Source organism: Neoarius graeffei, chromosome 26, assembly GCF_027579695.1.
Source record: "Neoarius graeffei isolate fNeoGra1 chromosome 26, fNeoGra1.pri, whole genome shotgun sequence".
Classification (NCBI taxonomy): domain Eukaryota; kingdom Metazoa; phylum Chordata; class Actinopteri; order Siluriformes; family Ariidae; genus Neoarius; species Neoarius graeffei.
The window spans coordinates 41,376,973-41,400,733 of NC_083594.1; the positions used below are offsets into that span (position 1 = coordinate 41,376,973).

General features: G+C 42.8%; 1 protein-coding gene across 7 annotated transcripts in view; it reads right to left on the reverse strand.

Annotated features, from left to right (window-relative positions):
* Nucleotides 1-23,761, reverse strand: part of foxp4 (forkhead box P4) — a 276,065-nt gene that overhangs the window by 116,569 nt on the left and 135,735 nt on the right. For 6 of the 7 annotated variants that reach the window (XM_060910313.1, XM_060910312.1, XM_060910309.1 and 3 more), the window contains exon 4: nucleotides 8,190-8,312. In XM_060910313.1, the coding sequence (XP_060766296.1) occupies nucleotides 8,190-8,312 (123 nt within the window). Of the gene's footprint in view, nucleotides 1-1,119; nucleotides 1,190-8,189; nucleotides 8,313-23,761 lie in introns of those variants that run through there. The other variant, XM_060910314.1, reaches the window with a different exon arrangement.

Sequence of the window (23,761 nt, forward strand, 5' to 3'; positions counted from 1 at the left end):
GCAAATAATTTTTTTTTTTTCTTTACCAAATTCTAACAGAAAACGAGAGCGCCCGAAAGGGAAAACCGAGCCGAGCCGCCATTTTGAATCCTCATTCACGGCTGTAATGCAAATTGCTTCCTCCTCGGTATACAAGTACACTTCCATGGCAGGAAAAAAACTACATTTTGCCGCCTATGTAGTCCCCTATTTATACAAATAGGAGTCATTCAGGATTCAGCCGTGTTTTTGCTTGGTGTTAGCAAGTTACAGGTTTTAGCTTTCTCCTGAAATGTTTTCTTTTTTTTCTTCTTCCTCAGGGTAGTAAAACTCGCTTTTGCTGTGAACACTGTCGTTATCGCTATCCATGCTGTAAAATTAATGCTATTTTGAATCCTCGTTCACGGCTGTAATACAAATTGGTTCCTCCTCGGTATACAAGTGCACTTCCATGGCAGGAAAAAAGCTACATTTTGCCGCCTATGTAGTCCCCTATTTATACAAAATTGAGTCATTCAGGATTCAGCCATGTTTCTGAAATGTTTTCTTTTATTTCTTCTTCCTCAGGGTAGTAAAACTCGCTTTCACTGTGAACACTGTCGTTATCGCTATCCATGATGTAAAATTAATGCAATTCTCCTGAGAAATGCTGGCAAAAATGTATAAGATTTTTGATAATCTTATAAATAAATCTTATTAAAAAAAAAGATAAATGTTGACAAAAATGCTACTATGTTTGTTGTTGTTGTGAACGAGCGAGTCGCCAGAGGTCCGTAACCCCTAACAGGGGTCCCTAACTGGGGTCCGTATTGTAGGATACAGACCCGCTCGCCAGCCAACCAGAGCGCAGGATTTGATGGAAACCGGACCGCGAAAAAAATAAATGGAATTATGCGGTGAACAAAGTGTTTAAAAAACAACCCAACTTCATATTTTTGATTCTTCAGCGTAGCCGGTGTTTATCTTGATGACACTTTGTACACTATTGACGTTATCTTAACCAGCGTCATGAGGTAGTCATCTGGAACACTTTTCAACTAACAGGCGTGCCTCGTCAAAAGTTAATTAGTGGACGAGTTTCTTGCCGCCTTAATGCGTTTGAGATCAAACAGTAAATAGTAAATAATAAACATACAGTACCATAAATAGCCCGATTCCACAACTGTAGTAATCCATATTATGTCAACTGAGTAAAGAGAAACGACATCCGTCATGACTTTAAGACATGAAGTGACTTTTAATAAAAAAAAAAAAATAGCGACTTGGAAGGTGTGTCCAAACTTTTGACTGGTACTGTATATATATACTGTATATGACACACAGACTTTAGCCCACGGGTAATAACCTGTGAAGCCTATATACTGACACCTAGTTTCTCAGAAACTCAGCAGTGTGTTTGGCTCTGGGCATGGGAGGAGGTTGGTTAATAAAGAACACGAAAGTGTGTTTACATGCCAGTTACTGATTTAAAGCCCAAATGAACATGACTCAGTCCTTCTACACAGGTAAACACTGCTGTGTGTGTTATCATAGGGAAACACTTTGTAATGACACACCTTGCCAACTCAGATTACAAGCTTTCGGGAGATATGTGTGTGTGTGTATATACACACGTATGCATGTGTGTGTTCGGGGCATTATAGTGAAGATTGTGTTTCATTCTTTTGAACAATGGAAGGGAGATCGAGGGATTGTAAAAGTCGTGCAGGAATGTGAAAGAAAATACACACGTTTATCTGTGCGGTTATTCATTAATAAACCGAAGGAAAGCAGGGTTTCATCTCAACCTGAAATGTATTGCTTGATTTTATTCGCATCACTTATCTCTCTTAATTTACTTTTATTGTCGTTCTTAATCAATATCTGGAAGCAAACCAAAAAACAACAACAACACTGGACTGAACTGAATCTTTAAAGCTGAACAAAAAAGGATCAACACGGATAAGTCTGTTGTGCTGTTTGTGAGACGACAAAATTCTAAAAAAAAAAAAGTGCAATGTTTCAGAAATTTCAACATATTTAAAGCGAGACGGCCTTTCGATTTCATAAAATTGGTGAAATTTAGTTCCCGCTGAAATTCGGTCATTGTGATATATTGGCCCTTTTCCACTACCCTTTTTCAGCTCGCTTCAGCCCGACACGGCTCGCGTTTCGACTACCTCAGAACAGCACGACTCAGCTCGCTTCAGCCCTGCTTAGCCCCCAAAACTCGCACGGTTTTGGAGTGGGGCTGAAGTGAGCCAAACCGATCCGAGTGGGGCTAGGGGCGTGAGGAGACACTCCCCTGTGCACTGATTGGTGAGGAGGAGTGTCCTCACATGCCCACACACGCCCCGCGAGCACGCTGGGATCTGTAAACACCGTAAACCCGGAAGAAGAAGAATTACGAATTACGAGAATTTCTGAAGCCTTATGCGCCTCGCCTCATCTATACGCTCTTGCCAGTATCTGTTGGCGTTGTCGGTGACAACAAGCCACAGCACCAAGACCAGCAACACTAACGACTCCATGTTTATTGTTTACTCTCTGGGTCGTGAGACTACCGCTTAAAAGGTCACTGATGTCACTGTTTGCGCCGCCTAACGACATCACGTGACGTCCACCCACTTTCGCTAACTCCACCCAATGTGTCCACCCACTTCCAGCCAGCACGGTTCAGCGCGGTTGTAGTCGAAATGCAACGCCAACAGCCCCGCTCAGCTCGACTCAGCCCAACTCAGCCGCATTGGTAGTGGAAAAGCGGCATATGTTTATTTCTGTAATATCTAAAATATCAGGCCATTCTGTGGCTGGGAAGTTATTTAATTTGAGGGGATTAAAGCAAATAATGTGCACGAAATCGCTCGCTTCGCGCAGTCAAGCAGACAGATTAGATTAGATTAGATTAGATTAGATTAGATTAGATTAGATTAGATTAGATTAGATAAAACTTTTATTGATCCCTTTGGGAGGGTTCCCTCAGGGAAATTCAGATTCCAGCAGCATCATTACAGATAAACAGAGAAAAGAAATAGAGGAAAACTTCTAGATAAATTAAAATAAATTAATACAAATATAAAAAGAATAAGATATGGGGAAGAGAGGAAGGAGGAGGAAAAAAGAGAAGAGGAAGTTCGTGCGTGTGCGCATTCGCAGGTTTACCTTTACATCATCCTGTCGCTAAACGAACAGCCGATCACGCCGAGGCGCTCGCTGAGCGCCGATATTTATTCGTTTGGTCCTGTGTTTACTTTCCTTCGCATATAACATCACGTCTTTTCTTCTCGCTTTCTTTCCATTACTGTAGTCGGTCTTTCACGTTTCATTCGCACGCTCACGTCCTGTTTCAAATTTGTATCCCACAATGCCTTGCGCGAACAGGGAAAGCCCACCACGTCATGCATGACGTAGTATCTTGTATTGGGTCATGGTGAAGCAGGAAAAAATAGCGGAGAATTTCGGGCCACGTGGCTCTAAATACATTAATTGTTCTATTTTTAAAAAAACTAATAAAATTGGAAGTCTGTGATTCGAACTCAGTAGCTTTCGGTCCACTAAACAAAAATAACTGGGTGTCGGGGAAAATTCTTTTTACGACCTACACTTGAAAGGCAGTCTAGCTTTAAAATAATATGATAAATCTGGATCATACGGTTTTCCTTTGTCCATGCATGAATGGTGGAGTAGTAAACAAAAAAGAGAGAATTATAGCACTACAGTGTTCCATTTGAACAAAGTGAGAAATAGGTCTTTGATGACATTAAGAATACGCCTCGATACGAGGATAAATTAAATGCATTTACAATGACATCAAACTTAATATGAACCGAAACAGATGTATATTTCGGGGCAGGCCATGACCCAGCGAAAGTCCGCTAATGACGGTCTTTTATCGGCTAAAAGAAATCAGGCAAGACATCCTCGTATGCGTCTGGTCAGTTAATGACCACTGGTTTGTCTTTAATGTGGTTGACGCTGTATATCAAGAAACTATACATAAGGGAACGTGAACTATCACGATTTAAAAACAGGCCAGATTTGGATTCAGGTTGTCTTTCCGATCGTGACCAGCTCTGAACGCAGAGCACGCCCAATACAATACTTCGACTACTCAATTCCCTTCTCTTATTAAAGCCGATCCTACCCTTCTACTTTTCTCTGCGATGCCTCTGTTAAGCTCTGCTTGGAGCACTTTTGCAGGCTGCTGCGCCAGCCTGTCCGGCACCTGGCTGCACCCTTGCTCGACGTCTATCTCGAAAACCAAACGTGGAGCTGTTTGTTTTCCTTTCGAATTATTCATTTATCCAGGAAGCTCTATTAAGATTAGAAACTCCGCACGGATGACCTGTGCAACACAGATATACCAGACCTCAACATGGTGGGGGCTGTCTGGTACTTTCGGGATGCCAGAAACAAGAACAACAGAAAAGTTAAAATAACAATAAGCTTCAAGAAGCTTGAACAATTATTCTGGAAATGGGGAATAAGGAATTTAATCGACGTTGACTCAGGGGCGCAGATACGTTTTTTGAACTGGGGGGGACAAAGCTGCCAGCAAACCAACCCCAACCCCACCCCCAACATGTGTTGTGCGAGGAATATACTCTGATGCTCTCAGGGCGGCGACATTACTCAGCTAAGACAAAAAATAAAATAAAATCACTCCTTCATCCCTGCAACCGTTATCAAAAAATTGCAAGGTGATATGATAAAGTAAGGCACAGTTTACTTAGTCGTTGTTTTTTGAAAAAAAAAACACGATGCAATCATTTTCTGCCTTTTCGGTTTGGCACCCTTCATCATGCCGTGTTGCGGTCCTGAACTAGGAGCTGTCCCCGATATGCCTGTCAAACTTGTTGTGGGTAACCATAGCAACCAAGCTCGAGCTCGCAACCTGTGCGGTCTGCGCAGCTCAACCAACCGAATATCAGTCTTTGTTTTGTTTTATGCGAGTTGTTGCAACTATGTATACACTGCTGTGCACCTCAATAAACCGAATGGTAATTAGTCTTTTGATTTTTCCGTGAGGTTTGCCTTATGCAAAGAAAGACAGCATAGACGTTTTTTCCTCCCTATAAGTGGGGGGGACCGAACGACGTGAATTTAAATCTGGGTGGGACGAATCCCCCCCGTCCCCCCCTCTATCTGCGCCTGTGCGTTGACTCTCAAATGCATTGGTGACCTTTCAGATCTGTCACAATTACGCTGTCTTTTTTTTTTTTTAACGTCCCTTATCAGGGAAACGTGAAGAGATTTGTAGGTACTTATTTCTTATGGTTATACTGGTCAAAGTTAAATTAGAGATAGCATAACGGATACTCCAAAGGCAACCGTAAAGAGATTGCTTGGGTCGGAGGAACACTTTTTCGCTTCGTCGTGAACAAAACACAAGTGATCTCCACCTTAGCCTTGAAGCTCTTGCGCATCAAACTTGGAAATCAGGGCCAAGCTCATCAAGAGCCATCAATATGAGGACCAGCTGTCCTACAGACTAGAATTTGTCCTGGAAACCCAGGCCATGAAACTCAAAGTGTCTGTGCAGTGAGACAACATCAATTTCTCCGTCTTTCTCTAGACACATTCAAAAGTTTGGAGAAAACTTTCCTTCAGCTGACCCCAATCTCACATGAGCTGCTTTATTGAGTAACACGGTACGACTGACGTGCAAAAAGGTCTCGTTTCGCAGATTTTATGATACCGGTGCAGAGTGTCTCACATCGTCAAGCTTCAGGCCACCTTAAAAAGGAGTTAGCCAGCTGAAGCTGGCGGCTAAAGTCTATTTAACGCACTAGAGAAACGTCAGAACCAATATGTCGCCAATCTCTCTGGATGGAACAAAAAATTCTCCTCCATGCCTGGCTGGCATCGGTCCCTTCGACCACTCACCCGCTCATTACCCCCTTAATTCATACCCGCATGGAGCTCGGCGCTAAGGAGAATAATTAAAAGGATAATTAAGGGCTTTTTTTAATGATTTGATTCAATGGACCCCTTTCAAGTTAAGCGCATGCCTTCGAAAGAACGCGTTCACCTTAGACTCCCATTATGGTGACCTTGGCTTTGTGTAATGGCGAGAAGACTGGGAGGAGAAAAATGGAAAAATATATATCAGCTGGGCTGTAATTAAGGGTTGGGGGGAATGTAAAGGTTAACTCATGCATAAACACACCCAGACGCACATTAAATGGTATGTTTAATCATATGTCTATGAACATTCATATTAGAGAGAGAGAGAGAGAGAGAGAGAGAAAAACAAAACAAAACATGAATCCATTTCTTTTCCTGCACGTGCTGGGATAAGAGCAAAAACTCGCTCAGCAAACAGCATGTGTAACAGAGTACAGAGAGCATCTTCGGTGTGAACCTTAACCCTTTCGGCATGCTGACTTTTAGCGCACCATCACATTTAGCGTTCGATGTATCCGTGAAAGAAAAAAAAGTTAAAAAATAGCCTCAATGAGGCTGTAGCTCATAGCGGCCACTGTTGTTGGGTGCGAGTTTGAAATCCCATCAATCCTGTAGGAGGAGTAGCGATTTTCGTGAAATTGTACGTGACCCCTCTGTCGCCTCATCCATGGCAAGTGGCGCCACCTGGTGAACAATTCTTGTTGGTATGTCTTTAGAGTCTTCTGGGTGAGTTTCAGTGAAAACGTCCCAGCAGTTCACAAAGAGTCGCGTTTGATATGACGAGTCACTTAAAAAATTCAGACGCCCATAAAATCGTGACTATGACAGGTGGCGCCACCGTCTTGGCAACTTTTATGCACACCAACCTGGGGAACATTGTATACGAGTTTGATCGAAATCTGATGAATCTTGTAAGAGGAGTCATAATTTTTGTAAATTGTGGACGGACGGACGGACGATACGTGATCGCATACGCTCATCCGGATTCGCTTACGGCCGGATGAGCTAAAAATGGATGATTTTATTTTATTTATTTTTTAATGCATCTAGTGTACATCTATGTTAATCGTACTAAATGTGTCAGCTCTTCGACAATTTCTGCTGGTCTAAAGCAACCTGCGTTCCTTGTTTTAGGACTATTTTTCACTTCTACTAGTCCATTAAAGGAATATTCCTGCATATCTAAACTCATCCTTATCTCCTGCATCTGTAACACATGCCTAATTACCATAGAAACGAACGGAAAGCCTAATTACTTGGGGGGGAAAAAAAAGCCTTACTTAAGAGAAGTCGTTGGGGCACTCCAAGAAAAGTTTCGTTATTTGGTCAAAGTTACAAATCTATCCATCTGGCTCTCTGTAAACGAACCTCGAGATATGTTTAATTTGTCTTCCAGAATGAGAAACGCTTCTCGGCTGTAAGACTCTGTTAAGACACATCTCCTTTAGACTTCTAATTCCAAGAAATAAGATGAAGTGGCGAACTGCAGGATGACCTCATTTCGACGGGAGGTTAAAAGGCCGAGGGGCGGCGCTTGGGGTGAGCTAGTGGCGCTGCGTTAAATATTTGAGAGACGTGCAAGAGGTGTTTGTTCTTTCACGTCTGACTCTGAGGGCCACGCCTTTGGACCCCGGGCAACAGCATGAGATAACAAGAAGCCTCGGAGATGGCAAACACAGACAGAGAGGGAGGGGTACAGACAGAGAGAGAGAGAGAGAGAGAGTGAGTCGATCTCATATTAGCTTTCCATGGCTGACGGCACACAGACGTGTAGAAGCACGAGCCAAAGGAGATGTAGTTAAATCTCATATAAAGCTAAGTATTTAAGGAAAAAAAAAACCCAACAACTCATACACATCTACACACACAGCCATCAAAAGTGCTCGTTCCTGGGCATGTCTTTTAGGATGCAATCAACCTGTGTGATGTTTCAGCAACTCTTTTCTATTACATCCCCGATCAAGTGCTCTCAAAAGCCTTTACGTGAACCGCGCCTACATGTACTGCGTCCTTTTCTGGCACATACACGCACAAGCACGTCCATAAAAGACCTGGGAACAGGTGTAGTCATAAAGAGTGTCAGTTTGAGACTTCCTTGGCAAATTTCAGTGCCTGCGCTGACTTGGCAGACGGACGTCGGGAACTAATTTGTGCTGGAAGTGTGTGTGATTAAAGCAGAGTAAAGCTGCCGAGTAGATTAAGAGTCTCAATTAAGATGGGAAAGGAGGAGGTGTGCAGTAAAAGAGCGGAGGATTAAGATTTGATAAAATTCCAAATGTGTGTGTGTGTGTGTGTGTGTGTGTGTGTGTGTGTGTGTGTGGTACCTGTTGCAGCATGAGAGCCTGCTGCTGCTGGAGCAGCGCCTGCAGCTGTGGAGGTGAAAGGATCTGCTGCATCTGTTGAGGAGTGATCATCTGTGGGGTCATCATTGCCATGGACACGGGCACCTGACCAATCACAGACAGGGACAACCAGTGAGCATATGCGTGTGCATGTGCGCGCGCACGTGTGTGTGTACACTCAATTATGTCACCAAGAACCAACAGGCATAACCTTGATATTTAACATAAACAACAACACTGTATTACATAACGAATGCAACAGAACAAGGTGTGCTTTTTAAGGAAAATAATCAACAACTGATGACGATGAGGTCCTTTTAAAGGGATCCTCCATCGGATTTACTCTTAAACTTGCGTGAAATGAAAGTATTCGTAGGTTTCAACGGTCAAACATTCATTTTCAGGGACCAAATAATGTTCTAGAAAAAAAAAAAATTATTAAAGTACCAGACGGGCCTCCGACGGAAGTCACATATATGCGATGGCGTGGCTTAACCCCGGGCGATTTTCCGTCGCGAGCGTATTGCGATTTTCGGACGCAAGTTTCCCCTCTCGTGTGCGCGTCATCTGCGACCAGTGGGCGATTTGGGGAAGGGGATGCAAGTCACGTGGAAATCACGTGACTACTTCGCGGGCGGGGATTGGCTTAGCCTTTGGAGGCGATCGCGTCGTTATCGCAAAGACACGCATACGCGGCGAGATCTCTGCAACAAGCTAGCGACCGGCGATTTTTTTTTTCTCGCAGAATATCAAGCATGTTTGATACCTGCGATCTGTCGCGAGCTACGAAAAATCGGCGTCGCGAATATCCGCGCACGAAGCGATTTTTCGGAGTTGCGGATTCGCAAAAATCGCCCGTGCGCGCCGGGCTTTAACGGAAGCTTGGAGCAACTCGGCTGTTTATATCCTCTGCTTACTACGTGGTTTTGCTAGTTTGACAAACATTTGTACGTTCTGAATGAAATAAGTAAAGCATGGCTCATTGCGCAGCATATAAATGTCAAAATGATGTTAAAACGAAGGACGATAAAAGAAGATATCTTTTCAGCGTTTATCTGGCCAGAATCGTCCGACTATTCGCAAGAAATGGATTCGTGCCATCGGAAGACCTTAAAATAATCTGCCTGCGGTGCCCGACTTATGCTCCGGATATTCTGAATCATCCTGTTTTGATGGAGCGACGGAATTAAAAGCGAGGTTAATGGGGGCTTCGAGAATAAAAAGAAAGAAAAGACGATGCCGTGCCAACAAGATCTGCTCATTGTTCAGCTCCAAAAGTCGGCCGATGCAGTGTTGAGCGGCAGCAGAGACGGGAGGTTAGTTTCGACTTTGATTCTTTGTAGTATATTATCGGTGTCGTACCTGGTGAATTGTAATCGGTATTCCGATGCGTTGTCGGCTCTTCAGCGTATACTGGAAGAAAATACGGGTCACAAAGAAAACACCGACGTTAAAGAACAATCACCGACGGATCAAGACACGGAGCATTCGGTTGAGCTTCAGGGATGGTCGACTACACTCCAGATCAGAGAATTACTCCGAACGTTTTGCATGAAACGCACTCATTTGAAATTTCATGCTAGCTTCGGTTTCATTTTTATTTCCGTGCTCGGGACGTGAATTGACCGTAAAGAGAGATATTCCTGTACAAACAGATGAACCGGTCAGTGTTGAAATCCAGACAGAGACAGTTGTCTTCGAAGACAAGATTACCCAGTGTTCTTTGTTGGGAAATGACAGCATCTTGTTAGATGATTCGTTCGAACTCTACTAGCAAAACCACGTTATAAGCAGAGGATATAAACATCCGAGTCGCTCCAAGCTTCCACTAAGCCACGTCATCGCATATACTAGTGCATCTCAAAAAATTAGAATACCATGAAAAAGTTCCTTTTTTTCATAATTTAATTCAAAAAGGTAAACTTTCATATATTCTATATTCATTACATGTAAAGTGAAATATTTAAAGCCTTTTTTGTTTTAATTTTGATGATTATGGCTTATAGCTCATGAAAATCAGAAATCCAGTATCTCAAATTATTAGAATATTTCCTAAGATGAATCAAAAAAAGGATTTACAATACAGAAATGTCCAACTTCTGAAAAGTATATTCATTTATACACTCAATACTTGGTTGGGGCTCCTTTACCATGAATTACTGTATCAATGCAGTGTGGCATGGAGGTGATCAGTCTGTGGCACTGCTGAGATGTTATTGAAGCCCAGGTTGCTTTGATAGTGGCCTTCAGCGTATCTGTATTTTTGGGTCGGGTGTTTCTCATCTTCCTCTTGACAATACCCCATCGATTCTCGATGGGGTTCAGGTCAGGCAAGTTGGCTGGCCAATCAAACACAGTAATATCATGGTCAGCAAACCATTTGGTAGTAGTTTTGGGACTGTGGGTAGGTGCTAAGTCCTGCTGGAAAAGGAAATCAGCATCTCCAAAAAGCTCGTCAGCAGATAGAAGCATGAAGTGCTCTAAAATCTCCTGGTAGATGGCTGTGTTGACTTTGGACTTGATAAAATACAGTGGACCAACACCAGCAGATGACATGGCACCCCAAATCATCACAGACTGTGGAAACTTCACACTGGGCTTCAAACACCTTGGATTCTGTGCCTCTCCACTCTTCCTCCAGACTCTAGAACCGTGATTTCCAAATTAAATGCAAAATGTACTTTCATCTGAAAAGAGGACTTTGGACCACTGAGCAACAGTCCATTTCTTTCTCTCCTTAGCCCAGATAAGACACTTCTGACATTGTCTCTGGCTCAGGAGTAGCTTGATATTAGGAATGTGAAAGTTGTATCCCCTTTCTTGAAGATGTCTGTTCGTGACAGATCTTGATACACTGACACCAGCCTCAGTCCACTCCTTGTGAAGCTCTCCCAAGTTCTTGAATCAACTTTTCTTGACAATCCTCTCAAGACTGCGGCCGTCCCTGTTGCTTGTGCACCTTTTCCAGCCACCCTTTTCAGCAATGACCTTTTGTGGCTTACCCTCCTTGTGGAGGGCATCAGTGATCATCTTCTGGACAACAGTCAAGTCAGCAGTCTTCCCCATGATTGTGGTTGTGTGTACTGAACTAGACCGAGAGATACACTGTGTTCATACTGTTTTACTCTATATTCTAATATTTTGAGATGTTTTTTTTTATGTTTTTGCACTGTATGCCATACTGATTAAAATTAAAGTAGAAAAATGCTTGAAACATTTTAGTTTATGTGTAATGAGTCTATAATATATAACATTTTCACTTTCTTAAATAACTGATGGAAAATATTGAACTTTTTCACAATATTCTAATTTTTTTGAGATGGACTAGTATATGTAACTTCCGCGGGAGGCCCGTTTGGTACTTTAATAAAAATGTATTTTTTCAAGAACGCTATTTGGTCTCCGAAAACGAATGGTTGAAATCTATGAATACTTTTACTTACGTTAAGTAAGTTTAAGAGTAAATCCGCTAAGAATGACATGCTGGATTACATATTTGTCCTGAATAAAGCTGTTTTATTGTATCCCTGACAGTTATAAAGCACTGACACTGAAGACGGATAAAGTATAAATGCCATCGTTTTTTTCCCCACAAAATTCAATGTTTCATATCTGCGCGAGATTGCAGTCATAGATGCTACATGGTACACTATATGAACAACAGAAAGCCTTTTAAGATTCACCTGGCAAGCTCATAATTGGTGTCATCTTTTTTTTCCTGTTTATTAGGAACGATGTAATTGACACGAACAGTGTTCAAGTTCGAGTCATTAAAGAAAATTTTGAGTCGAGTCCGACACAAACCCTGCTATCAAACATGAGAGAGGGTTAACACTCGCTAGTTCATCGCTCAGCAAGCAAGCCCCGCTATCACCAGAGCAATAAACATAACGTGTCACTTTCTTCTCTGGGTAGAGTCTTACCAAATGACGATTCAAGTTCGAGGTTGTCCCCGTCGTCTCCTCGATAGTTCTTCTACATATGGAACACATCGTAGTGCATTTTTTCCCGCTGCACGAGAAGTCTGTATAAGCAAAGCGGACAATCCTAGCGGCGTTCTCTCCAGGCATTTTAGCGCCATTAACGCTAGTTTGTTCCTGAACATGACGTATGAACAGGTCTCATTCTCTTGCATGAAATTAGTATAAAAATTAATGTAGATATAAACATCTTATGCCAAATTATTATGGCGTGTTACAAAAAATACGAATCCTCGTCTCCAATTTACGAGTCCGAATGCAGTTAATGCACGAGTCCGAGTCATCAGTGCTCGAGTCCAAGTCAAGCCACGAGTCCTGGACTCGAGTACTCCAAGCCTGATCTGAACCAAGCAACTTCAACACACACACACGCACACTATTATGAGGTGCGACTGACAGAATCGAGCCTTTGTCAGAAATAACAAACAAACTCGATAAGATTGCTATCAGGAAACAGCTTGCAACAGTGTGGAAAATAGAGCGCAATTTGCACAATGACAGTGAGGTGTTAAAACGAGCTGAGCGATGATTATCTTACTCCAAATATGCAGCGAGTCAGAGAGAGAGAGAGAGAGAACATTTGAGAATGGGCTGGAATTAAAGGGGGGGAAGAAAAGAAAAGCACACACGAAGCACATCTGTGGTATACTTCCTTGAATGCTAGCATCATTGTGTGAGCACACACACACACACACACACACACAGAGCACAGCACAGCACAGCTTAGCCGCTCCACGGGGTCCCATTTATTTTCCTATTTACTGCTCAAGGGCCATAACTTATTATCTCTCTGCAACTGCTCAATAAAAATAAAGCTATTTACAAGCGACGGCTGCTTGAAGCCCGAAATATGAGAACAAATTACAATCCGCATAATATATACATTTATCTAAATGCCGTACACGACAGGGATCTCGCAAAAGAAAGAAAGAAAGAAAGAAAGAAAGTAAACAGGAAGGCTGCAAATTTGATCTGGATTCATTTGTTTTGAGGCAGTGCTTGAGTGAACAGATGATGTATTCAGAAGGCTGAGAGAGAGAGAGAGAGAGAGAGAGAGAGAGAGATGTCAGTGGCAAATTAAATCTGTAAAGGTCTGATTTGACTTTGTAAACAAGACGGGCGGTAAATATGAACACGCTTGTTCCCCCCCCTCGCTCACTCGCCTCGCTTCCTCTATCTAAGAGAAGAGGATAAAGGCTCCCTCGCATGTGGTTATCAGTTTGGAGAGTGCGCGCGGCGAGCCTTGTCCAATCCTTTATTGTAAACCCGGCGTATCGTGATCAAACGAGTCATCCATAACCTAACACACTCAATCATGAAATCCCTCCAGTGAAGGGGAAAAGGGGAGAGGAGACCACATTATGCACTCCCTTAGCTCGGAGGATGCTCGTGTGTATGTGTGTGTGTGTACGCTTCAAGTGGAAGTGTGCGTCATGTGGAGCCGCTCTATCACGCTCGTGGCGGCGGCAACTTCAGGCAAGTCCAGGCTCACTGCTCTGAAATGATATCGTATCTCTGATGGTGATGTCTGGCTGCTATTAAACGGAGGTTAAATATGATAAATGTGTTTGGTGCCAGGCGTTTTGATAGCGAGTCGCCTGGAGGAGCTTTGGCAGCCTTGCTAAGTGACTTCAAGCAAAGGGTTCAAGTGCCTTCCAATTAGATCTTCGGAAAGTATGGGGTGTGTGTGTGTGTGTGTGTGTGTCTGTGTGTGTGGATATAAAATCCCAAACAATTCCATGCTTTTCCAGTTTCCAACATAAAAAGGTGCCACCGTTTCTCTTTCAGCACCAAAACAACACTTGTCTTGAACCCAAAGCTGGCGAAGAAGCAAAGCAGGATCTCGTCAACTTTTGGTCAAGTCGATACTTTGGCGATCACTATGGAACATTTTGTGCAACTAAAACCTTTGGCAAGTAGGTCCAGGGGATGACCCGGAATTTTGCAGATAGATAGAAGCAAAATTCATGCACGGGCCCCAGGGAGGTCCCTGAGGGGCACAACATCCATCCACCCACCCCCTCCCTCAATGCCTTTCACGTTACATTTATCAACACAAACTCTCGACAGATCTTCACTAAACTTGGCACGTAGGTACAGGAGATAGCTACAATTTGGCAGAACTTAGAAAGTCCATATTTGGGCCCCAGGAGTGGTGAATGTTTGGATTTTTGCTTGTCTTGGGTTAACATCACCATTCCTCAACAGATCTTCACCAAATTTGACATGGAAGTCTGGGGGCAACCCAGAATTTTGCAAAACCTGGGCAACCTGTTAGTGCATTATACAGTGGTGCTTGAAAGTTTGTGAACCCTTTAGAATTTTCTTTATTTCTGCATAAATATGACCGAAAACATCATCAGATTTTCACACAAGTCCTAAAAGTAGATACAGAGAACCCAGTTAAACAAATGAGACAAAAATATTATACTTGGTCATTTATTTACTGAGGAAAATGATCCAATATTACATATCTGTGAGTGGCAAAAGTATGTGAACCTCTAGGATTAGCAGTTAATTTGAAGGTGAAATTAGAGTCAGGTGTTTTCAATCAGTGGGATGACAATCAGGTGTGAGTGGGCACCCTGTTTTATTTAAAGAACAGGGATCTATCAAAGTCTGATCTTCACAACACGTTTGTGGACGTGTATCATGGCACGAACAAAGGAGATTTCTGAGGACCTCAGAAAAAGCGTTGTTGATGCTCATCAGGCTGGAAAAGGTTACAAAACCATCTCTAAAGAGTTTGGACTCCACCAATCCACAGTCAGACAGATTATGTACAAATGGAGGAAATTCAAGACCATTGTTACCCTCCCCAGGAGTGGTCGACCAACAAAGATCACTCCAAGAGCAAGGCATGTAATAGTCAGCGAGGTCACAAAGGACCCCAGGGTAACTTCTAAGCAACTGAAGGCCTCTCTCACATTGGCTAATGTTAATGTTCATGAGTCCACCATCAGGAGAACACTGAACAACAATGGTGTGCATGGCAGGGTTGCAAGGGGAAAGCCACTGCTCTCCAAAAAGAACATTGCTGCTCGTCTGTAGTTTGCTAAAGATTACGTGGACAAGCCAGAAGGCTATTGGAAAGATGTTTTGTGGACGGATGAGACCAAAATAGAACTTTTTGGTTTAAATGAGAAGCATTATGTTTGGAGAAAGGAAAACACTACATTCCAACATAAGAACCTTATCCCATCTGTGAAACATGGTGGTGGTAGTATCATGGTTTGGGCCTGTTTTGCTGCATCTGGGCCAAGACAGCTTGCCATGATTGATGGAACAATGAATTCTGAATTATACCAGCAAATTCTAAAGGAAAATGTCAGGACATCTGTCCATGAACTGAATCTCAAGAGAAGATGGGTCATGAAGCAAGACAACGACCCTAAGCACACAAGTCGTTCTACCAAAAATGGTTAAAGAAGAATAAAGTTAATGTTTTGGAATGGCCAAGTCAAAGTCCTGACCTTAATCCAATGGAAATGTTGTGGAAGGACCTGAAGTGAGCAGTTCATGTGAGGAAACCCACCAACATCCCAGAGTTGAAGCTGTTCTGTATGGAGGAACGGGCTAAAATTCCTCCAAGCCGGTGTGCAGGACTGATCAACAGTTACCGCAAACGTTTAGTTGCAGTTATTGCTGCACAAGGGGGTCACACCAGATACCGAAAGCAAAGGTTCACATACTTTTGCCACTCACAGATATGTAATATTGGATCATTTTCCTCAATAAATAAATGACTGAGTATAATTTTTTTGTCTCATTTGTTTAACTGGGTTCTCTTTATCTCCTTTTAGGACTTGTGTGAAAATCTGATGATGTTTTCGGTCATGTTTATGCAGAAATATAGAAAATTCTAAAGGGTTCACAAACTTTCAAGCACCACTGTATCTCATCCATAATATATCATCCGTTATGATCCCAGTTTTTATTTCCTTCTGCTTCATACACCTTATAAAGCATGAACGTATGACTCTGTAATGCCAAAATACATAGCTTAAAGTATCTCTAGACAATGTTTTTATATCTTATAAAACTCTCTGGACTATATCATGTGGTACAGATGCTATTCCAGAGCCAGTATGTCACTAGAAACAGGGTAAAAGAAAGACTGACGGATACAATTGAGAAAAAAAAATCAAGACAAGGCCTGAGAAGACCCTGTGGAAGCTAGCTGAGATGGACAGATATGTATGTATGCGTGTGAATGTTTGTGCGCGTCTGAGTATAAAAGCGCAGGATGACACTCAGGTAAAAGGAAGGAGGTACGAGTGCTGAAGCATGGCAGACGTTTGGCATGTCGCCAATTCGCCGCTTGTCACCGCGACCTGGATTGCAAAACACAACCCTGTAATTAATCCCTCATCGGTGTCCTCTTCTGCGCCGTACATTTTATTTGATACACACGTTCATTGACGTTTTCCAGTTGTGGAGCACAATAATTACTGGAGTTATAACACCTTCCATCGCACCTCGCCTGAATGCCGAGTTGTTAAGGTTTGACGCCGTTAATTGCCCCTATAATCTAATCCCACAAAGGCGAGCCCATTACGCCGGCATGTGCAATTCGACACTGCTGTTTTTTTTTTCCCTTTTGCATGCGAAAAGCGTCGCCATTAGCCTGCTTGACGGCCGCGCGACAAAAAGGGCCGCGCACAATGCCGAATTATATTTTTGTTCGCCTTTGTCTCTCGACGCAAATGATTTCTCTCCCCCCTTCCCTTGCCCTTTCATTCGTGAGCTGAATAGGCTTCGTAATAGAGGAGACTGAAAAAAAGCCTCCAACCATTTCAAGTCAGCCGTTTATTAAATGAATTTCATTTTTGCCCTCTTTCTTTTTCTTTTCGCAGTCAATGCTATTTTCTTAAGACAGGGAGAAACGGGCGCCGGATTACTGAGGACTTCGGCGCCAAGCCCGATTCTCATCGCGGCCCAATTGTCCCTCTGATATAGTTTCAAACGTCGAGAAAGGAGAGCTTTAGAGGTGCTGTGTGTGTGTGTGTGTGTGTGTGTGTGTGTGTGTGTGTGTGTGTGTGTGTGTACACATCTGTGCTGAGCACTGTGTTCCTGCCCCGTGGCCTGGCAGGACCCGCCGGAAGACGACCTGGCTCTCCTCGCTGTGCGTATGCGTCTCGATGTGTGTTCAGCTCCAACAGGTTGGTGGGAAAGTAAATAAAAGCAGCGACTGGCTTCCAGACACGAGCGTGTTGTGTGTATTTGTATGTGTGCAAAGCAGCGTGAAATCTGCAGCCATCGGCGGTGAGCGGTGGGGGTCACGCGCTTTTATCACCGCCGTTTTTATGTCCACCTTGAGGCCGAGTACAACAGATGGCTTTGATCTGGTGGAAGGTTAGGACATATGCACGCATGTTGCCAGATCAAGACACACAAGGTGCTGGTGCTGGAGAAGAAGCAGGTAGCATTTCCGTTCGCATGAGAGCTAATGGAAATGGAAATTACGTCGTCGGATTTCGGGTTTTGTGATGCGCCATGCAGCCGAGGAGCATTTCACAAGGTTTCGTGCTGGATTTTGCCGCTGAGAGTGAAAAGTCTGATCATCAAATGATCACATGCAGTGTTATAAAAGAGGAGATGGACCTTGTTTGCTTATAGATAGATGGATAGAGTTTGGAGCTGCTCCAAAAGCATTCCTATACAGTGGACGACATAGTGAGTCCGCCATTTTGTAGCGCTGTACGTATAGTGAGAATTATTACGCCCTGTATCGTGGACTCATAGTATCCCATAATGCATTGTGAAAAGATGCTCACTAACCGAGCAATATATGCATTGCGGTCGCGCTGAAAGAAAAAAAATGTGCTGGGGTGAACGGACGGAGGAAGAAACGCGTTATAAATGGACATTCGAGTGCAATTAAACAGAGTAAGAGAATAGGAAATAAGCTAAAATAGAATTAGAGATAAAATACAAGGATAAAAGTTACAGTATAGAGCGACGAATTAATCAAACGCCTCGAATTTGATTTAATAAATCGAAAGGCGGCGGCAAAGAAGGAAGAAAGCATTCGGCCTTGGTTTAACAGAACTGAAAGATGCAGGTACTTTGTATTTATTAAAGGGGAACTGAAGGCAAATTTTTTATCATCAAAATTCTATTTCTCATTTTATTAAATATCGAAATGCATTTTTGATCGCTACCGTATTTTGTCGCCGCTATAGCAAGTTATGAGTGTTTGAAATATGCTCTGTAATATATCAGTCCGTATGTCAAAGCAACGGCCGTAAACGAGATGCGTTGAGACCTGTGCGAGACATCATAGGACGGAAGTAAAACGTACAGCGGAAATCAAAGTGACTGACATCTGCCGACGTTGTCAAAAGACACGCGCGGCCTCTTTCGAATGCTGACGTAATCAAGCCGGAAGTTTTGTTTGTTTTGATAGCGATCAGGAAAGTTTGAAAAAAGTAGGCAGTAATCGTCATTTAAACTCGTCTTTGTGCAATACTTCGTTTGGAAAACAGTTTTCAAAACGGCGGCACTGACACCTGGCTGACACTTCACGTTTCGAAGTCTCGCACAAGTCTCGTGAAGATTGCGCGGATAAGCGACGCCTGCCGTGGACCAAACGAACTCAATTCAACATGGCTAAAAACCGAACAGGCTGATAAGTATAATATTTAATTGCGATTAGTTCCCAATACAAGTCACGATATAAGGTTACTAAAACCGAAAACGTAATCAAATAACACGTTAATTAAGAAATAAAGCAAGTTTAAAAATGACTTCAGTTCTCCTTTAATGTGGGAAATACGCTCAGTATTATTTTGAAAACCCACCAGCCGACTGATCTGGCATGTTTTAATTATGCGACAGCAATGACGTAAAAAAAAAAAAAACAGCGCAGCAGAGTAGCGTTCGATAGTGGGTTTTTTTTGCTGTTGTTTTTTTATTTTATTTTACCAATGAGCTCACTATACTGTCCTCTCCATAGAATTCCCTAGATAGTGAGTAGTGAATGAGTGTGTAATTTTGGACACAGCCATTTTTTGCTCGCATCAGCGTCATAATCATCTTCATCTTTGACACATCTCCCAGGAACACGGAAGTTTCTTTTCCTTAAACCACTGATTCCCAATCCCAGTACATAATTGATACGCTCTTTTTTTTCCCCATAATAATAATAATAATAATAATAATAATAATCTCCAAAACCTTATGCTCACATCTTGTGTTAATTAAAGGGGAACTGAAGTCATTTTTAAACTTGCTTTATTTCTTAATTAACGTGTTATTCAATTACGTTTTCGGTTTTAGTAACTTTATATCGTGACTCGTATTGGCAACTAATTGCGATTAAATGTTATATTTATCGGCCTATTCGGTTTTTAGCCATGTTGAATTGAGTTCGTTTGGTCCACGGCAGGCGTCGCTTATCCACGCGATCTTCATGAGACTTGTGCGAAACTTCGAAACGCCAAGCATCAGCCAGGTGTCGGTGCCGCCATTTTGAAAACTGTTTTCCAAACAAAGTATTGCACAAAAACGAGTTTAAATGACGATTACTGCCTACTTTTTTCAAACTTTTCCGATTGCTATCAAAACAAACAAAACTTCCGGCTTGATTACGTCAGCATCCAAAAGAGGGCGTGCGCGTCTTTTGACAACGTTGGCAGACGTTGGCCGCTTGGATTTCCGCTGTACGTTTTACTTCCGTCTCGCACAGGTCTCAACGCATCTCGTTTACGGCGGTTGCTTTGACATACGGACTGATATATTACATAGCGTATTTCAAACACTCATAACTTGCTATAGCAGCGACAAAATAGCGATCAAAAGTGCATTCCTGTATTTAATAAAATGAGATAAATAGAATTTTGATGATAAAAAAAAATTGCCTTAAGTTCTCCTTTAAGGTCATGAAAATACGAGCACTGTTTGTGTTCCTGATGCCTGATGAGACAGGTTCTAGGTCCTAGACGCTTTGGTCGTGAAACCGGACCAGGTCGGGGTGGAAAAGTGGAATTTTTGAGAATACGCATCAGGAATCATGAAGAATCGTCACAAGATACGGAACAGGCCGATACCGTTTGTGTAAAACTATATAAAAAGGCGACAAAAGGAAATGTAGTGGTATCTGCGTTTCGTGTAAGTATCTGCGTGTGTGTGTGTGTGTTTGATAGCTACCACCCCCTGGAGCCATCTCTATGAGCATCTCAAATTGTCTCTTAATGAGGCTGAGTCTGTGGCACCTCTGCAGCTTCCCAGTGCCATTAAGATTCACCAGGCCTGTCCACATACAGCATACTACAGAGGTCAACTCCAATCCAGAGACAGAGAGAGAAAGAGAGAGAGAGATGGTGGGAGGAGAAGCGCAGCAGCAGGGGAGATGGGCATTTGCAGAGAGCGAGGAACAGTAATTAGAGGAGCTGTTTGAAGAGCAAGTTTAACTGATTAACAAAGGGAGGAGAGGGGAAACGAGGGAGCGAGAGAAAGAAAGAGGAAAAAGCGAGCGCGAGGAAGAAGAGCGATGCGTCCCAGAGGGTCACAAAGTAAGAAGTGGAGACCGAGCGTGCATTTCAATGAGTTCTAATCTCGTCCTCGTTTTTTTTTTTTTTTTTTCCCGTTGTCCTTGATGAATTACGCTTCCTCATACCGACCCGATCTACTCTTATTAATCAAGACGCCCAGAGAACGACGTGAAGCTCGTACAAACTCCCGCCGAGCTGGACGCCGTGTCCGGATCCTGCCATGGCCTGCTTCTATATAGAGGTCAAACTCGGAACAAGAGAATTTCCTGACAAGTACAATTTAAATATATCACTCCTTGGCACAATGGGCCGTCCGAGTGCCAAGAGGCTCATTTTCATTAAGCTGAAATCGCCCGCTCTTAAAAGAGTTCCGAACAGCGTCCCTACTGCGCCGCTCAACTCCATTATATTCCATTACGGCAAATGTATGCGGCTTCATAATGCCCGCTCGCAAATTATAATCCACGCCACTGTCACGATGACACCGCTTTAAATGATCAAGGATTTGGCTATTAGAATTCAAACTACGGTGTGTATTAAAAAAAAAAAAAACAGTGAATATTAAAAGTGGGTTTAGACTCCTGCTGGTGACTCGCTTCCGAAACCTGGAGTCCAAAATTGGAAATAATCTACTTTATCGTGTTACATGAAAAGTTTCTTCCAGGAAATTTAGCGCCGATCTCAGAGAAAACCTCCAGACAGAAGCTAAAGAATTCGGCTCCAGAATTATTGGCACCCTGAAAAAAAGCTGGGAAGTAAAACATTGCATTGAAAAATATCGCATTGAAAACATAAGAGAAATATAACCTTTAACTGAAAACAAAAACGTGCAAAACAATTACAACGAGTGCCGCCAGGCAAAACAAACCTCGCCTGATGAGCATAAAGGAAGATATCGCGAAAAAAATAGGTACCCTATGAGTACATGTGGCTACTGCTTATAAATACATTTTTTTCTGATCCCATGTCCATACAGTAAATATAGCGCATATATATATTTACTCGATGACGCAGTAGCCACAAAAAAATGAAGTGTAATCCAAAAATGGACAATTTAAAAATCACGGAAGTAAAATACACCAATGCCGCTTTTCCATTACCAACGCGGCTGAGTTGGGCTGAGCCGTGCCGTGCTGAGTCGAGCTGAGTGGGGCTGTTGGAGTTGCATTTCGACTACAACCGCGCTGAACCGTGCTGGCTGGAAGTGGGTGGACACATTGGGTGGAGTTAGCGAAAGTGGGTGGATGTCACATGATGTCGTTAGGCGGCGCAAACGGTGACATCAGTGACCTTTTAAGCGGTAGTCTCACGACCCGGATAGTAAACATGGAGTCGTTAGTGTTGCTGATCTTGGTGCTGTGGCTTGTTGTCACCGACAACGCCAACAGATACTGGCAAGAGCGTATAGATGAGGCGAGGCGCATAAGGCTTCAGAAATTCTCGTAATTCGTAATTCTTCTTCTTCCGGGTTTACAGTGTTTACAGATCCCAGTGTGCTCGCGGGGCGTGTGTGGGCGTGTGAAGACACTCCTCCTCACCAATCAGTGCACAGGGGAGTGTCTCCTCACACCCCTAGCCCCACTCGGCTCGGTTTGGCTCGCTTCAGCCCCACTCCAAAACCGTGCGAGTTTTGGGTGCTAAGCAGGGCTGAAGCGAGCTGAGTCGTGCTGTTCTGAGGTAGTCGAAACGCGAGCCGTGTCGGGCTGAAGTGAGCTGAAGCGAGCTGAAGTGAGCTGAAAAAGGGTAGTGGAAAAGGGCCACAAGTGTCTGTACTTTATATTATTCTACTCTTACCTCTTACAGTTTTCGAAACTGAAACCTCCGAACCGAGGCTGACACACACGCTGTCGCCGTGACCCAAACTCTTATTTCCCGGCGCTAGAGCTCAGTGGAACGCACTTTCCTTCTGTAATAAGCATAAACATGTCTGAAAGCGATTTCTTTCGCCTAGTCCGTTTATTTCGAATAGTGAACCGAATTGTATACGCTCACCGGCCATTTTAATCAGAACACATGTATGCGCAAGCACGGTGCGCGATCGTTACACTTACATTCTTACAGCACCATGACGTACTGGCTAGCGCCTCTATATTAGGCAGTAGCTTCCAACAAAAATGATTTTGACCTTTTTGGTGACCTTGACCGGATGACCCTCAAAATGTTGGAGGTTCTATTTGAGGTTCCTGAACATTTCATGCAGATTGATCCAGTAATATCGTTTACAAAAAAAAAAGAAACCCGACCGAAAACAATACCTCGCCCCGTGGTGGACTCCGTCCCGGGTGAGGTAATTAATGGCACCCCTAGAAATCCTTTTGAACAGAATTAGAAATTGAAATGTCTGTTGTTGTTTTTTAAATTGAACCGAGTCTTATGAACTGTTATGACTTCCTATTTCACTAAGCTAGAAATACGAGGTGACATCGAGGTCAAATTCCTTTCTTCCTTCATCAGCATGGGAAGGATTACAGAATGCACATTAAATGATACAAATCTTGAACATTGGCTATAGAAAAAACTAGCAATGTGTCTGAATATTCCCCTGCCTACTGTCAGTGTAATAATTATGGAGTTTGAAACAATCACAGCTGTAATAAATCTGCCTGGAAGTGAACGCAAGGGTATTTTTCCACTACACACTTCCACACTGAGGAGAATGGTAGAATTTTGGTGGCACCACTTCTGTGCCAACAGCAACAACAACAACAACAACTTTATTTATTACACGTACACTTAAGCACAGTGAAATTCCTCTCTACATTTAACCCATCTGAAGCAGTGAGCAATGAGTACACACATACCCAGAGCAGTGGGCAGCTACGCTACAGCACCCAGGGAGCAATTGGGGGTTAGGCCAAAAAAAAAAAATAGTGTGTTTCCGGTAACATGAAATACTAAAATAAGGTCGGTAGGTAGGAAAGTTTTTTTTTTTTCTTAATTTTTTTTTATTTTGTTCAAAAAATTAACACAAGTAAACATCTTACAAAATAGTATTTTGGCACAGAATTCTTTATACCACACATCATAATAAAATAAGTGTTTTAAATCTTTAAACGAGGGCGGCACGGTGGTGTAGTGG